Source organism: Felis catus, chromosome B2, assembly GCF_018350175.1.
Source record: "Felis catus isolate Fca126 chromosome B2, F.catus_Fca126_mat1.0, whole genome shotgun sequence".
Taxonomy (NCBI): domain Eukaryota; kingdom Metazoa; phylum Chordata; class Mammalia; order Carnivora; family Felidae; genus Felis; species Felis catus.
The window spans coordinates 115,497,420-115,519,519 of record NC_058372.1 but is presented as its reverse complement, the minus strand read 5'-3'; the positions used below and the strand labels follow the sequence as shown (position 1 = coordinate 115,519,519).

At 41.1% G+C, this 22,100-nt stretch overlaps 1 protein-coding gene across 12 annotated transcripts in view; it reads left to right on the top strand.

Moving 5' to 3' along the window:
• Positions 1-698: 698 nt before the first annotated feature.
• The window catches only part of PTPRK (protein tyrosine phosphatase receptor type K), a 561,747-nt gene continuing 540,345 nt past the window's right edge, over positions 699-22,100 (top strand). For 5 of the 12 annotated variants that reach the window (XM_023254334.2, XM_023254335.2, XM_023254332.2 and 2 more), the window contains exon 1: positions 701-1,029. In XM_023254334.2, the coding sequence (XP_023110102.1) occupies positions 933-1,029 (97 nt within the window). In that variant the 5' untranslated portion in view covers positions 701-932. Of the gene's footprint in view, positions 1,030-22,100 lie in introns of all 12 variants that reach the window. The other 7 variants (XM_023254340.2, XM_023254338.2, XM_023254337.2 and 4 more) reach the window with 4 other exon arrangements.

The following is a 22,100-nucleotide window of genomic DNA, read 5'->3' as shown; positions in this document are numbered from 1 at the left end:
TCTTCCTGAGGGAAGACGTAGAAAGAGGCCGGAAGGTTTCAGAACCACAAGCAAAGTCAGCGAAGCAGAGAGTAAATCCAAACATTCGGAAAATGACAAATACACCAGAAAGGAGACACGCCAGCTGTTCACATTGGAAAGTTACCGAACGTTTATTGGCTTCAAGTTTTATTTTTGCATAATAAGGGACAACAAGTTTCCTGGGGGTGGGGTCAGGTGTCTTATTCCTTATTACAAGAATAAGGAACAGGGAGTTTTCAATGCAGGTGGGTGTTTCCTTAAGGCGCTTCTCCACTCCCGCTTCTTCCTACCGGCCACCGCTCCGGTGGAACCTGCACCGCAGGGACAGAAGCCCAAGACGCCCCTGTCCGGGCGGCCGGGCTTTCTCTGCGCCAGTCCTCTGTGGTCCGGCCACACTGCTTACCAAACAGTCGCCTCGCAAACTCCGATTTCTGGAACTGGGCAGCCAAAGGCGCAGATCCCCTTTCCCGCCCGCTCCCCCGAGCGGCGGCGGGCGGCGAACAAAGGCGGCGAGAGGCGCGGGGCGCGCGGCCGGGGCTGGCGCGCGACTCTCCGGCAGGAGGCGGCGGCGCCGCGCCCGAGCCTGCATTCCTCCGAAGCTCCCGGAGCCCGCGGGGCGACGTCACCCCCGGCTCCGCCCCCGTCCCTCCCCGAGCAAAGTAACTCTTGACTAACAGGAGCAGCCTCCGCCGAGCATGGAGAGCTGCCGCCGCGGCCGGCCGGCGACGCGGGCGACGCTTGCGCCCCAGCGGTAGTTTGGGCACCGCGAAGAAGGCAAAAGTGCCGGCGGGCTGCCGTGGACTTCCCGCCCTCACCGCGCGAGGCCCGGCCGGCACCTCGGCCGTGGGTTTCGCTGCGATCCCCCCCGGCAGCTCTTTGCAAACCTGCTTGAAACTTCTCCCAAAGTCAACATGGATACGGCGGCGGCGGCGCTGCCTGTTTTTGTGCCGCTTTTGCTCCTCTCCCCTTGGTCTCCCCTGGGGTCGGCCCAAGGCCAGTTCTCCGCAGGTGAGTGGCTCGGGCGGCTGGGGGAGGGGGGTGGGGGCTGTCCGGAGTCCCGACGAACGCCTCCGGCCCGGGGCTCCCGGGGGCTGGAGCCGGCTCCTTGCCGGAGCCGGGGGCAAGGATTCGCGGGAAGCTTACGCGGCCGGGGAGTCGGGTGGGGGGGCGGGGAGCGGCACAGGGCAGAGGGAGAGATGTCCCCAGAGTTTGTGCTAGGTAGGACGCGGGGCACCCGGCTGGGCGCCACTTGGCGCAGGTAACTTTCATCTCCGCACCCCATTGTTCCTCTCGGAGGCTCGCTCCGGGCCGGGGCTGGCAGGGCTGTCCGGGAGCGCGGGGAGACATTGATTTTAAACTGGTAGCCTCGGCGCCCAGCGCACGCTCACCGCGCTGGGGAAGAGAGAAGGAAAAAGTAGTTACGACTCTGGGGACGGCTACTCTGTTGCTCGTGGTGCGGGCTTGTTGCTGTCTGCCTCTGGAGCATTAAAAAAAAAAAAAAAAAAAAAATGTCCCCGGGAAGCCATTGTCAGAAATGTGGAGACTGGAAGGGACTGACCTCGGCGCGCTTTGCCAGGTGCTTTTTGTCCTGGGAATAACCTCCCTTGACTATTGTCTAACTACTTCCCTGTCCCTCCCCCAGTCCCTTTCTCCTCCCCCGGTGTTGGCTGCTCCCGGTTTTGCCCTGTGGGTTAGGGCACTGCGTGGAGTAGGTTCCGTGTGTGTGTTGGCGGAGCCTGTAAGATGTTTTGAAATATGATTCTAAGGATCCACACAGAGCCGTCCTGCGCAGCGAGGTCTGGGCGCCGAGCCGGGGAAGCTTGACCCCGGGCGGTGGCAGTCCGCTCCTCCGGCGGAGCACCGCGAAGCTGGCGCGGTGACCCCCGGAGCCCGCCTGAATGATGGGGGCTATCAACGACCGCCGGCAGCTGGGAGAGCCCAAAGGGAGGGATGTGGTGCGGTCTTGCAGGTTGGCTCTTGGGGTTCTTGGTAAAGCCACTTAGAGAAGTCCGCGAAACCCCGTCTCTCCCAGCCCTGTACTCTGTACCCTTCCAGTTTTATTATCTTTCCTTGGTTGCTTCTTTCGGTTTCTCCTCTGGGGGCTCTGAAGTTTCACCAGGTGCATGCTCGGGAGCGGGCTCCCGGGCGCTTGTCTGCCTCTCGCCGGTCCTGACAACTTTTCTCGCCAGTCCACCCAGCTCGGCTCGGCTGGCAAGCCCAAGTGCTGCCCTGGTTCGCGGTGCAGATGGAGATGCACTGGTGGCCGAGGGGTGATGGAGAAGACCGGGGAAGTGACAGCCGCGCTCTTGGCTGAGGCCGCAGGACGCGGAGAACGAGAACGAACTTACTTTGCACTTGTCGGTTGTTGTGGCTGTCCTGTTTCCCGGAAATAAACTCAGAGTGTTTTCATCCGGAGGGATGTTGATTTCCCTCCCATCCCCTCTCCCCTTCTGTGGAACTCTGTAAAAGGAGTTGGACAACAGCACTGAGGCAGATTATGAAATGCAGCGTGTAGAGGAAAAGCTATGTATATCGGTGATGTATGCAGTGCATCAGATCTATGCAATGAATGATCCGATGGCTTAATTTAATTCTTTCTGGAGTAAGCATTTCTACTGCATGCGTCTCTGACATACAATGCCGGTTGGTATCGGAACCGTGCTTGATGTAAGTCATTATATGCAGGCAAGTTAGAGTGGGTATTGATTTCTGCACAGTGTTTGTCACTGCACTGAGAGCCTACGCTTCAAAAGGCATGTAGTTTGTTAATTGAAAGTTTGAATCCTACCAGTTGCATGATTAAACTTACATGTATTCAAGAGTTGCAACCATTAATGTCTCAACGGCTGATGGACAAATTTTCAGCAATAAAGAAACTTTTATTTTTGCCTTTTCCAATGTTATTTACCCTTTAGTAAATATTAAATTTCCTCTTAACAGAATGTGTAGATGAGCTTTTCTGATCCCTGGAGTTTAGATATCTCTAATGAACAATTGCATTTGTTGGCATCCGGTTCTAAGTAATTTAACTAAATATGCCTGACTTTGCTTTAGTGACAACGTAAAACATTTGACTTTATGTTTTACATGTAAAAAAGAGAATGTGCAGTCCTGATAAATGCAATTCTTGCAGGACTGCGCCTTAAAAATTTTGTCATTCAGGATTTACATAGATGCCCAGAAATGAATGCTTTTTATTCCCCCTGCTTAAAGTCAGATTGTGAATATGCCTTTTTCTCCATGAATTAAAAGTTTGTCTTGTAAAGATTTTCATGTTTTGGCTTTCCTAAGCCATGTGGTATTCTGCTGCCCTCAGATTTTATGGTAGTCAGATTTGTTGCAAATACATAGATTCAGGCATTGGAGCTGTATTCTTTCTTGCTGTTTTTTTTCCCTTATATTCTACTTTAAATAATGCACTTTTATTTCTTTTAAGGAATTTCAACAAAATGCTTTAAAAGTCTAAAACAAATATATGTTAAGAATTTTTAAATAACCTTTTAAATAAATCTTTTAAATCACATCCATTAAGGCCAATTTACCACTTTTAGATATTATCATGTGGCTCCTAATGTAGTAAGTGTCAAAAGCAAATTTTGAAAGAATAAGGATTATTGGATATGTCATATACTCATCCAGTGTGCTTTGTTTAAACCACAAATTTAAGAATATTTTTTCATGACTGTGATTTTTTTCTTAGTTTCTGGAATTAAAGTGTAAAAATGCTGCATGGTGAACCTCTTTAAAACCAGAACAGCCTATGAATATCAACTTACGTTACTTTCACTTAAAACGATACCAGCGGCATAGCTGGGGAAACTGAGGCATAGAAGCACAAAGATGCACTGACATTTATTCACTGGATTGTGTCAGTGTTATCTCTTGATATTATAATAGGAGAAAGTTTTCTGTACTAGGACTCAGATGACTGACAAAACGAGTCACAGATGAAGTCACCTGGAAGCTCAGCTTTCTCATCTATAAAATGGGGATAATAATACCTGTCCTAACCTTTCCACCTGGTTTTTATGAGGATGGTATGAAATAATTTATGTGAACAGACACTGTAAGTTGTAAAGCATTATGCAGTTCTCTGGGGGTGTAGTCATCATACATTAAGGTGCGTAAGTACCTTGACATGAGTCACCTTTGCTTGCTCCCACACTCACCGAGTGAGGACAGTATATGTGTGTCCTTGCCACACTGTGTGTGACAATTTAGGAGCATGTGTATGTGTTTCCCTCGCTGGTCATTCATTTTAATCTTTATTAAACATAAACATGCTAGTTTGGCCAGACTATAATTTTATCAGCACAGTGAGACAAATTATCCTTTTTTTTTTTTTTTTTTTTTTTTTTGCTTACCTCTTGTAAATTGTTACTTGAGCTTCTTGTGGAAGGGTCATTAACATTTCTAGTATTCTACCAACAGAAGAACTATATTTTCAGTCCATTCATTTAGCTGTTTGTTCAACTCTTGGTTATTCAGCTTTTTCATCTCAGTAAGGAGAAAAAATATGCATGGTTTTAGATGCAGTCTTATCAGTGACCTAGAGAGGGACTATTGTGTCTCTAGTATGATGTGAGCCTGGAAATGCAGCTCAAGATCCTGACTTCACCTAGCATACAGTTCCTGACATGTCACACTGTAAGCGCACACTCACTTGATCCCATAGGACCTTGCAACTCCTCTAAACAATGACACTTTTCTGTTGTCTGACTCCTTGATGTCTCTGTATGTAGAGTTAATGTCTTTTGTACTTACTACCTACTACGAAAATACATCGGAAACAGTTTGTCTCAAGGTTCGCTTGTTGATTTCCTCGTCCCTCAATTCATTGAAACTTTAAATTCTGACGCTAGTAATGACACGTAACTGGACAGTTCCAGGACTGGCTTTTCTCTTACTGTTGTCCATATATCTGACTCTGCTGATTTTCCTAGATTGCAAGATGTCGTTTTGTGTCTGGCCTACCCAGACGGGAAGAGGCAGGTCTGGCTGCTATTTGGGCTTTGGCACGTGTGCTGCTGACAGCTCTTCTCTTTGTATTCATAAATGCGAATTTGAAAACTATGTCAACCCCTCTGCCACTCTTCCCCTCTCCCACCCTCCTTCCCACTCCTCTTTAGCAACAACAAAGCCCACATGCGCACACACAAAATCACAGCCTTTTTGTTCTCACTGAATCTCTTGTGGTGCTGGACCTGTTCTTAAAAACTGGAAATGTGACTCAACCAGTACCCAGAGCAAACGCCAATTTTCCCACCAAATCTCACATTTCTACCAATGATGGTTTACAACACATTTTTGTGGCCTTCAAAAAAAAACATTTGATTCACGTGATATGGTCCTATAGAGAGAAACTGTGTTGTTGCCTACTAATACTTTTGAAGTGCAGTGATCTAGGTCTGCTCAAGGTGGTATTAAAGACAGTGTAAATCATGCTAAATATGGATGTACTTCTCAGAGGCATGGAAAATGCTGTCCTCATCTGCCCTGTGCTGTTCCCATTTCCTCTGCTTGCTCTTCATGGAGAGCAGGAAGAGGAATACTGCACGACTCAGAGCAGGAAACATCAAGAGCGTTTACAGATTGTTCTTAAAGACAAAACAAAGAACACTAGGATTCTGTGTGTGTGTGTGTGTGTGTGTGTGTGTGTGTGTGTGTGTGTTTGATCTTTAATTTTCTAAAGGGGGGGGAAGCCTTGTTTTTGATTTGTTTATTGGAATCAGCCTTTGCCTTTGTCCAAACACATTCATTTCTTATTCTGTGGAGGTAAAAATTTCCCTCTGTGTATTCCTCTCAGACTTTACCCTTTGATCATATGTATTTGTTTTGTGTTCCTTTATCAAGTGTGTTTCTCTTTGCCTAAAAAGGGTATAATTGCTTTTGAACATGACTTGTTTTTTCACCAAAACTCATGCTGTTTGTCATAGTTACTGAACAGTGATATCTTGACAATGATATCTTACCAGTTCATGATGTGTTAAACTGGGATTTGACAACGAGGTAAGTAGGTCTGTCCATCAGGATAATTTTAATTTTAACTGAAGCCAGAAATAAACTTGTATGTACATCCATGAAATGATATTTTATTTTTTCATGAAATGGTATTTTAATGTCACAGTGTTTGTGCTTATATATCTCTGAATGGAAGAGAGACTTTAAGTTCCTTTTTGTAAATGGGGATAGAGCACACTTGAGGACCTTATTGCCTGTTATTTTGACATCCGTGAGATAAGTTACATACAGCTATGCTGTGGAAAATGAAGAAAATATGTTTGAATGTTTGATATCAGAATTCTGGAGGTAGATAGTTTACAGACTTCAAACTCCATCTTAGTAGAAATGTGTTCTTATGAACAGTGTTCTTAAAGAAACTTAGTTCCACATAAAAGTTTTTATTAGTTCCATGAAGATTGTGTTGTGAGAACTATGTTTATTTTCCTGAAGTATCCTTATGGAAATTCTTTTGTAGTTAATATTTTAGTAATAAAAACTTGAACAGGGGCACCTGGGTGGCTCAGTCGGTTAAGCTCAAGTCATGATCTCAAGCCTGGAGCCTGCTTTGGATTCTGTGTCTCCCTCTCTCTGCTCCTCCTCTGCTCGTGCTCTGTCTCTGTCTCTCTCTCTTTCAAAAATAAATAAACATTAAAAAAAAAGCTTGAACATACATAATTCAACTTGGTTTTGTGAGGTTTTGCAGAGTGTCGAGGTTCTGGGAAAACACTGGGCCTGGGATGGAAGGACCGCATTGATCCAGTCGGGGAACATTGCCATATCACCACTTAACTCTGCTTGGGGTTTTTGGCTTTCTCCTCTGTGTGTTGATAATCCATTAAAAATCACAAGTGGCTTATTTTGTCACTTACAATTGTTTTAGGAGCAAATTAAGTAGTCCTGAGTGAAATAATCTGTGTTTCCACTTTATATGATTGTAGGGCTCTGTTACTAAACACGATGAACAAGGCAGTGCTGGCTGAATTTTTCTGCAGGTAGTCATTCTAGGAATTACCTTTGTAAGAGGAACTCAGAATTAAGGCCAAATAAAAGAGTGTCTAGGTGAGTGACTGCATTAATTTGTTGGGAAGGCTGAAAGATAGAAGTATGTGTTTTGTGTATGTCACACACACACACACACACACACACACACACACACACACATCTTAACAATGATAGAATTTCATCGTCCAAAGGTTCAGTCAGGTGAGAAGGAAGCTAAGGACATCTACAGATGGAATCCAACTCCTGTACTTCTATTTTGGAAAGAGTATTGCAAATAGATAATTATTTTGCCTATTTCATAGATGAAAACACTGACATGGACACATGAACTATGGAGTATATAATATATTGTACTATACTTTTAATGAAGAAATAATAAATCTTCCTCCAGATTGGTGTCTATTTATATAAACCCTTCCCAGTCAGCCTGTTCCTTAACCAGCTGCTTTTAGGCTGATTCTCCAAACCCTGTCCAGAGTAGCAGCTGACCAGCTACAGGGATTCCCCTAATCTTTGTTGGGGGGTGGGGTGACCACGCAGCTGCTTAAGTGACATACTGGCCACAGCTCCTTGATATGATTCTCCTTGGGTCATTCAGCAAATTCAAGAGTAGAGAGGAAGTCTTTCTGGTGGCTTCACAGCCTACCCAGGGGTTGATGACTGAATGCTTCATGGTCATTGGATTCATCAGCTCCAAGGTGCCCTAGAATTTTGCTGCTTGAATTGTGGTCCAGGGACCAGCAACATCAGCCTTGGGAACTTGTGATGATCTTGGAGTCACTTATTAGAGCCCTTCTCAGAACAACTGACTCAGAATCTGCATTTTAATGAAACCCCTAGGTGATTTGCTTGAACATTGAATTTTGAGAAATACTGCTTTAGGCCAAAGAAAGCTCATCTTGAAAAGATTTGTCACATGCACTTTCCTGTAGAATTCTAAGAGTATTGTGAAGGGATTAATTACAATGTGAAACACATTTCCCTATTTCCCTGGAATTATATTTCTGATCAGTATTTACTTAATTATAATTTAACGCTGCAGACACATCAAAACAGCAGTAGTAGTCACTTTTTAGAAAGAATACTCAAACAGTTTTGAAAGAAATATTTTCATAAGAGAATAAAACAAGGCTAAATATAAATAGTTTTGGCTATGAACATATTTAAAGGTAAGGATATTATCGAGGCACCAAACGTGATATCTGCCAATAATTAAAACAAAAATTTTTAATGTTTATTTATGTTTGAGAGACAGAGAGAGACAGAGTGTGAGCGGGTGAGGGGCAGAGAGAGATGGAGACACAGAATCCGAAGCAGGCTCCAGGTTGCAAGCTGTCAGCACAGAGCCCGACGCAGGGCTCGAACTCACGAACCGTGAGATCATGACCTGAGCAAAGTTGGACGCTTAAACAACTGAGCCACCCAGGCACCCCTATGCCAATAATTTTTATTTAGCACACTGATATGTTGATACAGGAAATTATATTCCCTCTGATATTACTAGCAGCAGTTTCTTGTTTTATATTTATCTTTTGCCTCTACGTGTAATTTAAAGATCTTTGTAATAAGGAGCTCATTTAAGGACAGTCAAATGTAATGAATGAGAATTAGATAGAATGCATTAAATATAACTGGTGTTCTTTTTACTATCTTTTGTGCTCATATTTAAGAACAGATTCTTGTCAGTTTTCTCAAGAGAAAAATTATGATGTAATAGACAGTGTATAGTATTCATGTCAAAACACAATTTTACTTGCATTTTATAGCTTGCTTTAGCATTCTTTTAGAGAATGAATTTTCCCAGAAGACCTAATTGCCTTCTTATTAATGAGGCTGTAAGCGTGTTTTGTTATCCGTTTGCTATTCTAAACGTGTCTACTTTGGCTGGCTGTTTTAACAGTGAAGTCTCTGATTAAATCACCACTGCTATATTTGTTTTTGCCATTCACTAGCGATTTAGACAATACTGGCATAATGACATGGTTATGGCAGAGACTAATGAAAACCAAGAAATATAAATTAATATTAACCCATAATAGTTGGTTGTGTTATGATATTGGGAGCTGGAGTTTGGGGCAACACACAACAGAATTCTCTGCATGTTTGATACTGTACGTGAAAGTCTCTTAACCTGTGTTGTTCGAAATACAAAGAATATGGTTGCTGGATTAATAAATAAACTACAAATCAGTGATTTCCACAGGTACTTATTCTAGACACTGGTGTTTAACGGAAGAGGCTTAATTCCAGATAGATCAGTGCTAGAGTGCGGCTTAGTGATGGAGAGAAACTCTGAAAGGTACTTCTAGACACCTTAAAGAGCTTTAGAGTCTGAAGATTTTGACTTGTTATATTTTCTAAATTTACTACACATTCTAGAGCTTTCCTTTTGTACTACTTCTACTTTGATTCTTGTCAGCAGTAATTAGGTTAATTTATTCTCGCACACATGGGAGAGGAGCTCTTGCAAAAAACAATAAAAGCAGCCATGTACTGAGTGCCTATGACCTGCCAGGCCTTATGATCAATGTTTCCCATGAATTTAAATCCTCATGATAATCCTTTAAGATAGGAATCCTCTCCGCTTTGTGAACTGAGGACTAGAGAGGTTACGTCATAACTTGCCTCAGGTGTGTGAGGAACTTGTAGAACCCAAATTCATTATTGAATATTTACATGTCTGTAGCAGGTAAACATTTTTTTGGTTGCTTGTTGGCAGAAAAGGCGACCGAGACCGCATACAAGCAGAATTTATTTTCTCTCCTAACTGACGATTCAGCTGAAGCTTGATGTCAAGTTCACATAACTCCACTGGGGTATGATCCCTTTCTGCCTGCTCAGCTTAGCTCTGGGGCACTCCAGGAGCTTCATTCTTAAGCTCCATTTAGAGGCACGGTAGCTTTGGCGGCTCCCATACCACAAGATTTTTGGTTCACGTGTGTTTGGAAAATGTGTGCTTTATGTGGTGGTTGCACCTGCAAAGGCCCCGAGGTTCACTCTGATTAGATTCAGCAATCACGTATCCAGCCCCCCTGATTTAAGGCTCCAACTGAGGGGGGGGCAAGTACACTGATTGGCTTAATCCACTAGGATTCTGGGTTCAGCTCTAGATCCCCACTCAGGTCACGTGGACTGATGGGGGCACTGTGGATCAAACCATCATTTATCAACAGATAGGAGGATGGGTTCTGGAAAGACAACCAAACTACAGTGTGGTTACTCAAGATAGAATTTAGTACGGCATGAGAAGTAAAAGCAAAGAAAGTGTGGTAGACATGTGTGTGTATTTATAATCCTTTGAGGGGAAAGAAAGTATATGGTGAGGAAAAGGCAGTTGCGTTAGTTGGTTCCCAGCTATGGACCACTAATGGTAACATCAAGAAGGCATGGTGGCCTAGTGTTGTCAGAATCTAAGGGGAAGAGGGCGGGGGAGGAAGAGAGGACAGAGGCACTTTGCACATGGCAGTTTTGTGTGCATTGCAGACCAGCAGTTCATAATTTTGGAAGTGTTTCTTTTGGGGACTGCTTTAAAGCATGAATTTGATTATTTTCATTATTTTATTGTCTTTGCCTCATGATTAAGTCCAACATTAAAAATTCACAGAATTTTAGGTGGTGAAAAGGACTTTAGAAGTTAATACCCCTTCGTTTGTATAACTGGTCCAAAGTCATACAGCTTGGAAGAACTTAGCTCAAATTCAAGATTTTTAATTTTTAGGTCACTTTTGTCACCAACATATACATTGTTTTGCTTAATGGTAATTTATACAGTTATTATTTAAACTTTTGTTTACTTATTCTGGTTTGTATTTTAAAGTTCTAAAGCAATGTTTCCAAAAGCAAGCCTGACCTAAGGATTGGCTTTCATTAAAATTATAATCCAGGGGCTCCTGGGTGGCTCAGTGGGTTGGGTGTCTGACTTTTTTTTTATGTTTATTTATTTATTTTGAAAGAGAGAGAGAGAGAGAGAGAGAGCCTGAGTGGAAGAGGGGCAGAAAGAGAGGGAGAGAGAATCCCAGGCAGGTTCTGTGCTGTCAGCTCAGAGCCCTGTGGGGTGCTTGAACTCACAAACTGAGATCATGACCTGAGTCAAAATTAAGAGTTGGCTGCTTCACAGGGTAGTGTCTGACTCTTAATTTCAGCTGAGATCATGATCTCAGGGTTCTGGCATAGAGACCCGCATCAGGCTCCATGCTGAGAGTGGAGCCTGCTTGGGATTCTCTCTTCCTCTTCTTCTGCCCCTCTCCCCCACTCATGCACTCCATCTCTCTCTCTCTCTCTCTCTCAAAAAAAAAATAATAATAATTTAAAATTAAAAAATGTTGGAATCCAGATATGAGGTGATAGTAATTAATATGTCTGTGAATAGAAGAGACCATCTTAAGAAACTGCTTGATTTTCACTTATCCTCCATATGTACATGTATAGGTGTTTGCATGCATGTATTTGTTTATTTTTAGTAGAAGTCAGGGGATAAGCTAAGCTGTGATAAGTGATGCTAATTGACCCAGAGAAATTGAGCCTAGAAACTCTTCACTTCGGAAACTAATTTTGAAAAACTCAAGAGATGAAGGTGAACTTGTTTATAATTTTCATCTTCTCAGCTCTTGTGCCTAACTTTATAATGCATTTCTGAACAACATGGGATATTCAAAAGAGCTGCTATAAGAAATAGCTTGGGGTACTGAATACTGAATGAAATGTGGGAAACTAGCTGTTTGCCCAGCCTCCCCCACTTATAATGAGAGATTTACCGGGCCTGTGTTAGATGCATACTTGTGCTGGTGGCCTAAAGCTGGGTGTGTCTGAGGACCAGGGGCTCAAATGTGGCTGTGCCAGTTTAGACCAGAGTCTCATCCCCAGGAACTTCCATGGCTGCTATGGCCCTTTTCTAGCCAGAGCAGCTGGCCTGGCAACATAGGGGTGAAGACAGTGGTTGTGGAAGAGGGTTTATTGACTGGAGCATGCTTCTTTTTGTCACTGGAGATTTCTTTCAACACATCTTCGTTATCTTAAAAAAGTTACTGAATTACTAATTTCTTCCCTATGTATTTCCTGCTTCCTCCATGACTCTTTTTTATCCCTTATTTATATCCTTATCAGGTGTGATTCCTGAATAAAGTTTGCAATAATTTGCCTAACATCCTGGCCCGTTGAGTCAGAGTGCTATCTAGTATTGACCCATTTTTGCCACTTTAGCTAAACTGACATTTAAATACTTAGGTAATGTATGAGGTCATGAGGTTGGCAGTGATCTGCTTCAGAGAGAGAAAAAGGTTTCTTTGAAGATCTATATAAGAGTCCATTTTTTTTAAGTTTATTTATTTATTTTGAGAGAGAGAGAGAGAGAGAGAGAGAGAGAGAGAGAGAGAGAGAGCGCGCGCAAGTGGAGGAGGGGCAGAGAGAGAGGCAGAGAGCAAAACCCAAGCAGGCTTCAGGCTCTGAGCTGCCAGTGCAGTGTGGGGCTTGAACTCACGAAACCCGGAGATCATGACCTGAGCTGAAAGCAAGAGAGCGATGCTTAACCTAACCGACTGAGCCACCCAGGCGCCCCTGTGAGTCCATTAAGTGCATGGAGCACTGGGCATGCTGTGACTGTGTGCCAGTCTTAGTTTTGTCACTTTCCGGCTCTGAGATGTGGAGTTAATACCTTTCTGCTTAATCCTTAATTTCCTTCTCATTAAAATGGGAATATTACAATGAAGAGTGATTGTAATACCTTCTTTAGTTACTTAGTAAGACAGTTTTTAAAAGTACAATTAGGGATGCCTGGGTGGCTCAGTCAGTTAAGCGTCCGACTTCGGCTCAGGTCATGATCTCACGGCTTGTAGGTTCGAGCCCCGTTTCGGGCTCTGTGCCAACAGCTCAGAGCCTGGAGCCTGCTTCGGATTCTGTATCTCCCTCTCTCTCTGCTCCTCCCCCACTCACACAGTCTCTCAAAAATCAATAAACATTAAAAAAAGAAGAAAGGTAAAATTAATAATGTATATGAAAGTATTTTTATAATTGTAAACTACCATAAAATATAATTTATTTTTGTTGGGAATATGAAGTTTGATAATAAATTATTGTTGAAGGCAAAAATAATATGCTGAACAATGGAAATGAAGCCAATAGATGCTTTGCACATTTACAGTTATACATTGTATATCTGTTTGCATATCTAAGCTTTGGGGAAAGTGGTATGAGAAAGAAGCCAGTACATTTCTTGTGAACAGTGAATAAATTTCGTATCGTGAATCATAAAATGTACCCTCTCGGATTCATTTTCACCTATATACTTATTTTCTCTCTATATAAGCAAACTCTACTCTGTAATGCTCCCAAACAATATTTGTGTTTTCTCCAGATATGTCAGTAAAGATTGCATGATTATGAACACTTTTACTGAAAAATTTTAAGCAAATGTTTTAAGGACTGCAATCCTATAGAGCAAGTTTATGGAAAGTATAGTTTTTCCTTTGAGTATTTTCATGAAGAAACAAAAAATGCTCTCGTTATCTGAACTGGTGTGCCTGGCTGGCCAGAGCGTGATTCTGATAAAGTTTATATGTCTTTATTTATTCTTCCACTCTACATATCGTTCAACATCTGCTAAGTGTCAATGCTGTGGCAGGTCTTGGATATGCTGGCAAGCAAGCCAGGCATTGTCCTTGCCCTTTGGGAGCAGATGTGACTTTTATAATTATTAAAGGAGTGGTTAAAGATTACTTTTGCAGAGTTTCACATCTAGTGATTCACGGGTAAAGCCTGGAGCTATTTTGTAACTGACCATACCCCTGCCTGTGGCTTGGCAAATCTGAGTTCAGACTGTCTCCAACAATTTGCCAGTCCACTTTAGAAGCTGCCTGGGAGAATCCATTGTGTCAGCAATCTTTCCATATCCTTGAGTCTATACACAAAAAGCTAGAGGCCTACCAAAAAAGCATTATGCAAAAATTTGCTGCAATGATAATAGAATTCTATCAAGTGGAATTTCCCAGAAGTTGAGTAATAGGAAGTGTAAACAGGTGTAAACAGGTTGGACAGAGAAGCGAGCACAGTTGTCTTTCTAGAGGCTCACCATCCCTTATTCTCCCTCTGGGAACATGAGCAGGAAGATTGGGGGGCAGCCTCCCGGAGGCTGTGTGTAAATGCACATTCACAGTGTGAACATTCCATTGCAGAGGTCCTGGCTGTTTAGCTGCAGATTCATAGTTGCTGCGACCTACAGCTGTTTATCGACTGCCTCTGTTGTCTCTGATCAGCCTTCTGTCTGCTGCGGCTTCAGTGAAGCTCATTGTCGCAAGTGGTGGGCGACCCGTAGGAAGAGAGGCCAGAGGCTGGCCACGAGTCCTGGCAACCGAGAGTGGGCTAGGTAATCCCTAGACTGCCCTCGCACCTGCCTCCCGGAAGCAGCAAATTCAATACCCAGTGCTTTAGTCTTTCATTTTGGAGGGGGCAACAGTATTGTCATTGAAATACACCTATTGCCCTACAGGAAATGGGGATTTTAAACCTCTGTATTAAAAGAGGCCTAAACGACCTGCAATGTGTGAATGAAGGAGAGAAGCAAATTTGGAGATGTGTACATTGTTCTAAGAAAAGAAAAAAAAAAAATCCCTGAATTCCATAGACTGGAGCTTCAGAAATTAAAATGTAGAAAACTTATGTTATTTTTTACTTTTTAAGACTTTATTTTATTTTATTTTATTTTATTTTTTTAATGTTTATTTATTTTTGAGAGAGAGACACACACAGTGTGAATGGGGGAGGGATAGAGAGAGGGAGACTCAGAATCTGAAGCAGGCTCCATGCCCCGAGCTGTCAACGTAGAGCTCGATGCGGGGCCCCAACCCACGAGACATGAGACCATGACCTGAGCCCAAGTTGGCCACTTAACCGACTGAGCCACCCAGGCGCCCCAAGACTTTATTTTTTGAAGTAATCTCTACACTTAACATGGGGCTCAAACTCACAACCCCGAGATCAAGAGTCCCATGCTCCACTGTCTGAACCAGCCAGGTGCCCCACATTTAGAAAAATTAATTTAGTTGAGTCACATTTTGTGCCCATTTTATATTTAAGCAAGGGACACTGAAATGCTGATCTCCAGGCATAAAATATATAGTATAATGTTTAAGATCACGGACTTTGGAACTGACTGTACTTGAGTTTGAATAATGGTTCCAATGTTTTCTTGCTACTGGACCTAACCATGTTCCTTCAGGTTTCCACACTATATCTGTGAAATAGGGTAATACAGTACCTACCTATCCTGGATTTTTTGTTTTCAATATTTAGTTAAAGTGCTTCAAAGAGTGTGTGACACATTAATAAAATTCATTCTCTTTAGCTTTTGTTATCGTGTCCTTATGTTTGGGCTAAATGAATCCAAGTTTGCATAATATCCTATCCCAAGCTGATATCTTTAAAAATCTCTAACTCCATTATCTTCTCCTTTAAAATAAAACCAGCAAACGGTAGATGTCTGAAATAACTCCGTATGCTGATTAACAAAGGCCACAGCAAACATTATAAGGAACATCATTCAATGTTTATGAAAACAAGTGGGAAATTTATACTGATTCCTAAGGAATCAGACTCTTAGGATGAATGACTAAAAACAAAATCAAAAACCAAAATAAAAACAAATAACCCCCCAAAACTACATCTGTACAGTGAGAGTATCAGAAGCTGTACATTTTAGGTGTGTATACCTCAGACATCTTTAGAAAACGCATTTAACATTTCTTATCCAGGTTGGAGAAGGTGGGAAATTTGGGGCACTCATAAAACTGCTTCCAGCCTGGACAGATTCAATCACAGATAAAATACAAAAGCTCTAATTTGGGAAAAAGATTGAGATGGGCATCGACCAGAAAGTTGAGGAGTGAAATCTCTATCACTTCCAGAAGCGTCCATCCCAGTGACACTGTTGTCCAATCTAGAAGGAGTATTCAGGTTTAGGAATGAGATAATAAGAATTTGCAGAAGATAAAGAGATACCTCCTCAGTTCCTAAAGAATGTTGTTTCTCCGAAGTCTGTAGAAGGAGAAAAGGGTATCTGTATTGTGCCATTTGCATTTGACACATGCTGAGTAAATGAATTACTGGCATTTAGAACTTCTGTTTCCCTATGAATTCTAGATGACTGTTTTGTTTTCCTTTTGAAGGTTGCTGTTGATATTTAATCTTACTTAGCTCAGGTAGTTTCAAGTCCATTTAATCCCCAAGACTTTTTCAAGCCACTGTCAACAGGGAAAAGCCATTTTAGAATCCTGGCAAATGACTCAGGGTCTGGCTAAACTTTTAACGATTGTTAGCTTGCTTACAGAATTGCTCTGTGGCCATTGTGGTCATTGCGGAGGAAAGCATCTCTCAACTTCAACAAGGATTTTATGTGCCACTCAAGCTTCAGATCTTTTGTACTCTCACTTTCTTACTATACTCCCTCTAGCTTTAATTGAAATAAGTCTCCCTTTTCCTTGAGTTCTACTAATGAAAATGTTTGCTCTCCAGATACAATTAAAAATTCCTGTCAACTTTCTTATCAGAGAAGCTCTTTGCACTGCAGGTTTGAATCTCGCAGATATAATACTTTTATAATATTCAATTTATCATAATAGTGCAATTTTGTACCCTGACTGGATGTTCCTACTAACATTGGTTTTTGTGATTGTGGTGGCAGAAGGTGTTTTCATAATCTCCTCTCCATTTAAAATGTAGGTTTCTTAAGATGTCATTTTGATGGAACATTTGCCCAAATTCATAGTCTTAATAAAAAGGAGCACAAAAGCAACAAAACAAACTCTTATAGCATATATAAACTGAAATATGGAACTATTCCAAAAAGGGGATGCACACTGGACTGCTTGTTCTGTGCTCTAGAATCATGACCCAGTTATTATTTGGAAAGCAGACTGGTTCTTATATATGTCACAACAAATGCCCAAAGGATATCAAGTTGGAACAAGATTGAGAATGATGGACCTATGTGTGGATTGAAAATACTATGTAATAGACAGTATACTTAAGTATAATATACATAGGAACAGGAGTGCCTGGCTGGCTTATTCGATAGAGTATGTGACTGTTGATCTCAGGGTCCGGAGTTCAAGTCCCGTGTTGGATGTAGAGCCTACTTAAAAAAACAAAATGCATTTATTTATTTTGACCCAGAGAGAAAGTGCAAGTGGGGGAATGTGAGAGAAGAGGACAAAGCAAGAATCCCAAGCAGGCTCCTCACTGACAGCACCGATCTTGTTATGGAGCTTGAACCCACAAACCATGAGATCATGACTTAATCCAAAGTCAGACGCTCAAGCGATTGAACCACCCAGGTGTCCTATATGAACTATACATTCTAACCAGTGTGGTTCAGACTGACTTCTAGTCTTTTTGGATGAGGAAATTGAAAAAATCCATAAACCAGGGAATTTTAGGGCAGAAATATCCAGAAGGACCAAGGTGCTCTGACTCCTTGCTCTCAAGGCTTGGTTTCTTAGATTCTGTAAAGGAGATTTCTGGCCCATTCTTATCAGGAATGCAGATCCCAGGTGAGGACTGGTAATTCTTTCTAGGGCTGTTGTTCACTCCTTTAGCTTGGGCACAGGAATCTATAGGGTAGTGCTCTGGATTTCCCACAGTTCCCACGCTGTTCACCTAAGTATCCATTTAAGATCTATCTTTCCAGGTCTCTCAGTTTGCTTACAGTTTGGAATCAGGATACCAGTAGTTGGACAGCACTTTGTCGACCTCCATCACTCATTCATAATTGTATCACAAACTTACCCAGTTGCCAGCACATTTTAGAAAAGCATAGGGGAACCCTGGTTGGCTCAGTCAGAGAATGTGACTCTCGATCTCGGGTTTGTGAGTTTGAGCCCCACGAGATAGAGGTAGAGATAGCTCTAAAAACAAACTAAAGATTTGTAGAGATAACTAAAAAAACAAAACACAAAACAAAACAAAACAAAACTTAAAAAGGGAAGAAAAGCATGTAATGTTAAGAGTATCTCATGTTGCTTCAAATGTGGTCAGATAAAGGGTAGAGGAGAAAGGAAGGCAGGATGTCTTACCAGCAGTTACTTATTCAGATGCCATGCCTTGAAAACAGTTAGGAGGTTTCCTTTGAGGTGGAGACTTGTTGTTGACACCCCCATTAATTGTTGGAATTAGAGCTACATCAGGCATTGTCTTTTTTTTTTAAGTTTATTTTTTATAAAGAGCCACATACTCTTTATACGTATTTTTTATAAAAAGCCAGCCAGACGCCCCTCAAGCATTGTCTTTTATGTGAACAATGAGAAAAAGGATATATCTATTCTGTCCATTATGGCAATAGACTTGAACTTTATATGACAGCTTGTTGAATGTAACATCCTTATGAGCTTGTTAAATAGTGATACCAGTCTAAATTATTAGCACATTCTCTTTGGCAATATCTTGTTGGGACAGACAGCACTGATTTGTGCATTCATATGATTGACTATGATCTCTGTTAGAGGTGCTGGGGAGCTAGTGGCTTGTTCATTCAATACGATGTGTATGGCAGAGCTTGTCTCGTTTCAGATAAGTTCACCCAGTATTTAATGATTGTCCATTTTTGTGCCAGGCGGTGTGTTTAGCACAGAGAGTAAAGAGATGAAAAAGTTGACCAAGTCCCTGCACTCAAGGACTTCACAGACTAGTTGGAGGATCTAGAAATAACTAAGTTATAATGCAGAGTGGGAGGTACAATGAGAGAGTACTATCTGGGATGTGGGGAAAAGACAGTCACTCACTGCTGGGGTGATTAATTAGGCTTTTCTGGATCAGAAGGCCATCAGTGAATGGCAAATGCTCAAGCATGGCCACACAATGCTCATGGAAAACTGAGGAAATAATGGTGATGATGGTAAATGCTTTAAGTGTATTCCCAAAAACAACAACAACAACAACAACAAAACCCAAGTTCAGGTTTTAGCATTTGCCAAATCCCCTTGGTAAATGCTACCACTGTGAATGGTTTCAAATTACCAGTGTGGCATCACTGAACACAGAGTCGGGAATGATGAGTGGTGGCACAGCATTATATAGCCATACAAATACAAGAGAAGTTTCCGCCATACAAATACAAGAGAAGTAAATAGCTTCGAGAATATAGAGGTAATATAGTAATTGTATAATGTAGTAAAATATTTAGGAAGTAAGGAGTTTTGAGTTAATACCTCTGTTTTAAATGTAATTTATTCAGCTCTAAGTTTATATAATTTAGTTTTTAAAAATGGCTGTTAACAACTGGCTCACAAAATTGTTGGAGATGTTAACAGTTGATGGTTAGCAGCTGGTATGGGTTGGCTCTGGCATACCACTCAATGCTATTTATAATCTTGGATATGGGTGTGATGGGTACAGTGAGTGAATCCTCTTAAATTATGAGGCTTTTCTATAACACTGTCTCAATAAAGCAGAATTTAGTGTGAGAAATACAAGTTCATATTGAAACCCATTATTGAGGATTTAGTTTCCAACAGTTTAGGTTCATAGATAGTGCTCAGCCTAGAAGGCTTTGGGAGCATCCACGTTGGAGTTCACAGGAAAAGTTCTAAGAACTATGTCCTCCTGCTCAATTGAAGTTTTCTCACCGCACAGGGTGAACATCTTTGGTCGTAAATGTCGGTGTGAGTAGTCACTCTCCTTAGAGCCCTGCTCAAGTAAACTTAAAGAGTAAGTTTTTAAATCCCTTTGAATTATGTACATTTTCATGCTAAGCACTATCGTTTCCAGAATATGACACAGTAGGTAGTGGGTTTCCAATCAATATAGCTTTAAAATTATTTTATAATCCTTATAATAGCATATCACTGTGGCCCGCAAGAGCACCCAACATTTATTTAAAAATGTTTGAAGAGTAAACATGCTAGTGAAAGTGAATGGATTTACATCCTGGTGTGCTATACATTGCTGCTTTGATGGAGTATTTTGGATGTCTATGAAATTAAGATCTGCAAAATATACATTTTTTTATACATGGCATATAGTTCTTTATTTCAGTTCTTGATTTAATGATCTTTTATTATTTTCCACTGAATTATCAATTGTTTGCCAAAGTTACTTCTGATTATTTTACTTATCTAAAATTCTTTATTTTTAAATCTCTCTCAGTGTCACAAAAAAGTGGAATGTTGTTTTAACACATGCTCTTACAGTGTTTATTTCCATAAGACAAGAATATTTCATGTTCTAAAAAATGTCATGTAAGTTAATACTGCAGTGCTAAATGAAAATTCTTGCATCTTGTATGCTTTTGTTAGGCTCTGCCCACTGAAAAGATAGTGTCTAAAAGTAAGATATTCACACTTTGGAGTATATTGTAAGATATTTTGTGAAATTGGCAGATTGTGTATATGTTGTATATGTATGTTTTGTTTTGTTCCTTTTGGTAGGAAGGTGTGTGTGTGTGTGTGTGTGTGTGTGTGTGTGTGTGAATTTAGTTTAGTAATATAATGACAGAGTGCTGAAAGGATCCAAGTGTTATTTTGGCAAAATGGATTTCTCTCTGTATGACTTTTCTCTGCATATCTTACATAAAAATTTTCATCTCATATTTGGGAAAAACTTTCCTCCCTCACATAAGAACAATTTCAAGAATTTGGGAACATTCCAAACCTTATGATTTAAAACTAGATTTCATAAAAATGTTTCCTTGTTTGTTCAAAACAAAATACAGATTTTAATCCTTCTTAGTTAGTGGTCTCTTCTTAGTTAGTGGTCTCTCTTCCTGGAAGAAACCAAGTGGGAGAAGACATAGAGACAAATATTACTTAGTATTAATAAAGGTGTAGTACTAAATTGGCTAGAAGTTTTGTTTTTCTGCACTTAAACGTGGTTATAGGAAAGAGGCATATGTTAATATAAACTCTTAGGGATTTACTTTATACATCAATTTCTACCATGTGTTGGGGATCAGTAGATGTTAAACTCAGTCTCTCACTTTTATGCCTATAATACTATAGCAATTAGTTGATATTCAAGAATGATGGCTGAATTAGCTAAGCACATTCAAAGATTTAATTGTTAGGTATACTGTAGTAATTCATAAGGCTGGAAAGCTTACCAGTATTGGACACAGTGATCGAAACGAAAGAACCTCCCTTAATGCCCCATTGCTAAGGTAATTAAATGATTCTGTTTTCCAGGACAAACCATTTTAGAGCATTTGTTTTTAACAGACAACTTCTACATAGTGTTATTTTCTGTCACAACACTGTTGCTCATCAGGGTCTGATAAAGATCGGTAATTCATTTCTCACTGTCTTAGCCACTTTGTTGAAGCCTAATGATGTAACACACAATGTGCGGGCATTAGAATTTTACCTGATACTGGTGTCAGACACTGAAGCCATTTGTGTTATTTCTCTGGAGTGTTTACATGTTTTTTTTTTAAACAAAATTTTTTTTTTAATGTTTATTTATTTTTGAGAGAGAGCAGGAGACAGAGTGTGAACAGGCGAGGAGGGGCAGAGAGAGAGGGAGACACAGAATCTGAAGCAGGCTCTAGGCTCTGAGCTGTCAGCACAGAGCCCGATGCGGGGCTTGAACTCACCACCTGTGAGAGATCATGACCTGAGCCAAAGTCGGATGCTTAACCAACTGAGCCACCCAGGTGCCCCTACATGTCTTTTCTAGACTGTCATTTCAAGGGAAAAAAAAAAAAAAAAAAAAAAAAAAAAAGAATCCTTCTTTAATGTTTTAGGGTTCCTTAGCCTATTGTGACATTAACTTTCAAAAGTATTATTTTACTGGGTCTAGCACTGGACGAGGTACTTTGTAAGCATCAATTCAGTATTTTCAAACTGCATGCAACCACCCATTTAGTGGGTATGGAATTCAGTTCAGTAGGTAGCAGCCAACTTAAAAAAAAAATGAAATAGAGAATATAACAACGATAATAAAAATAGGTACGCATACCACAGAGGAGGTATTATTTCATGAAATCTTGGTTTTAATTAAATAGATTCATATATTTTTGTCTGTGTGTATTCAGTCACAGCATGAAATGAATTTCTCACTTGGGTTTGACCAAACCAGCAGGAAAGCACCCCAGTTTT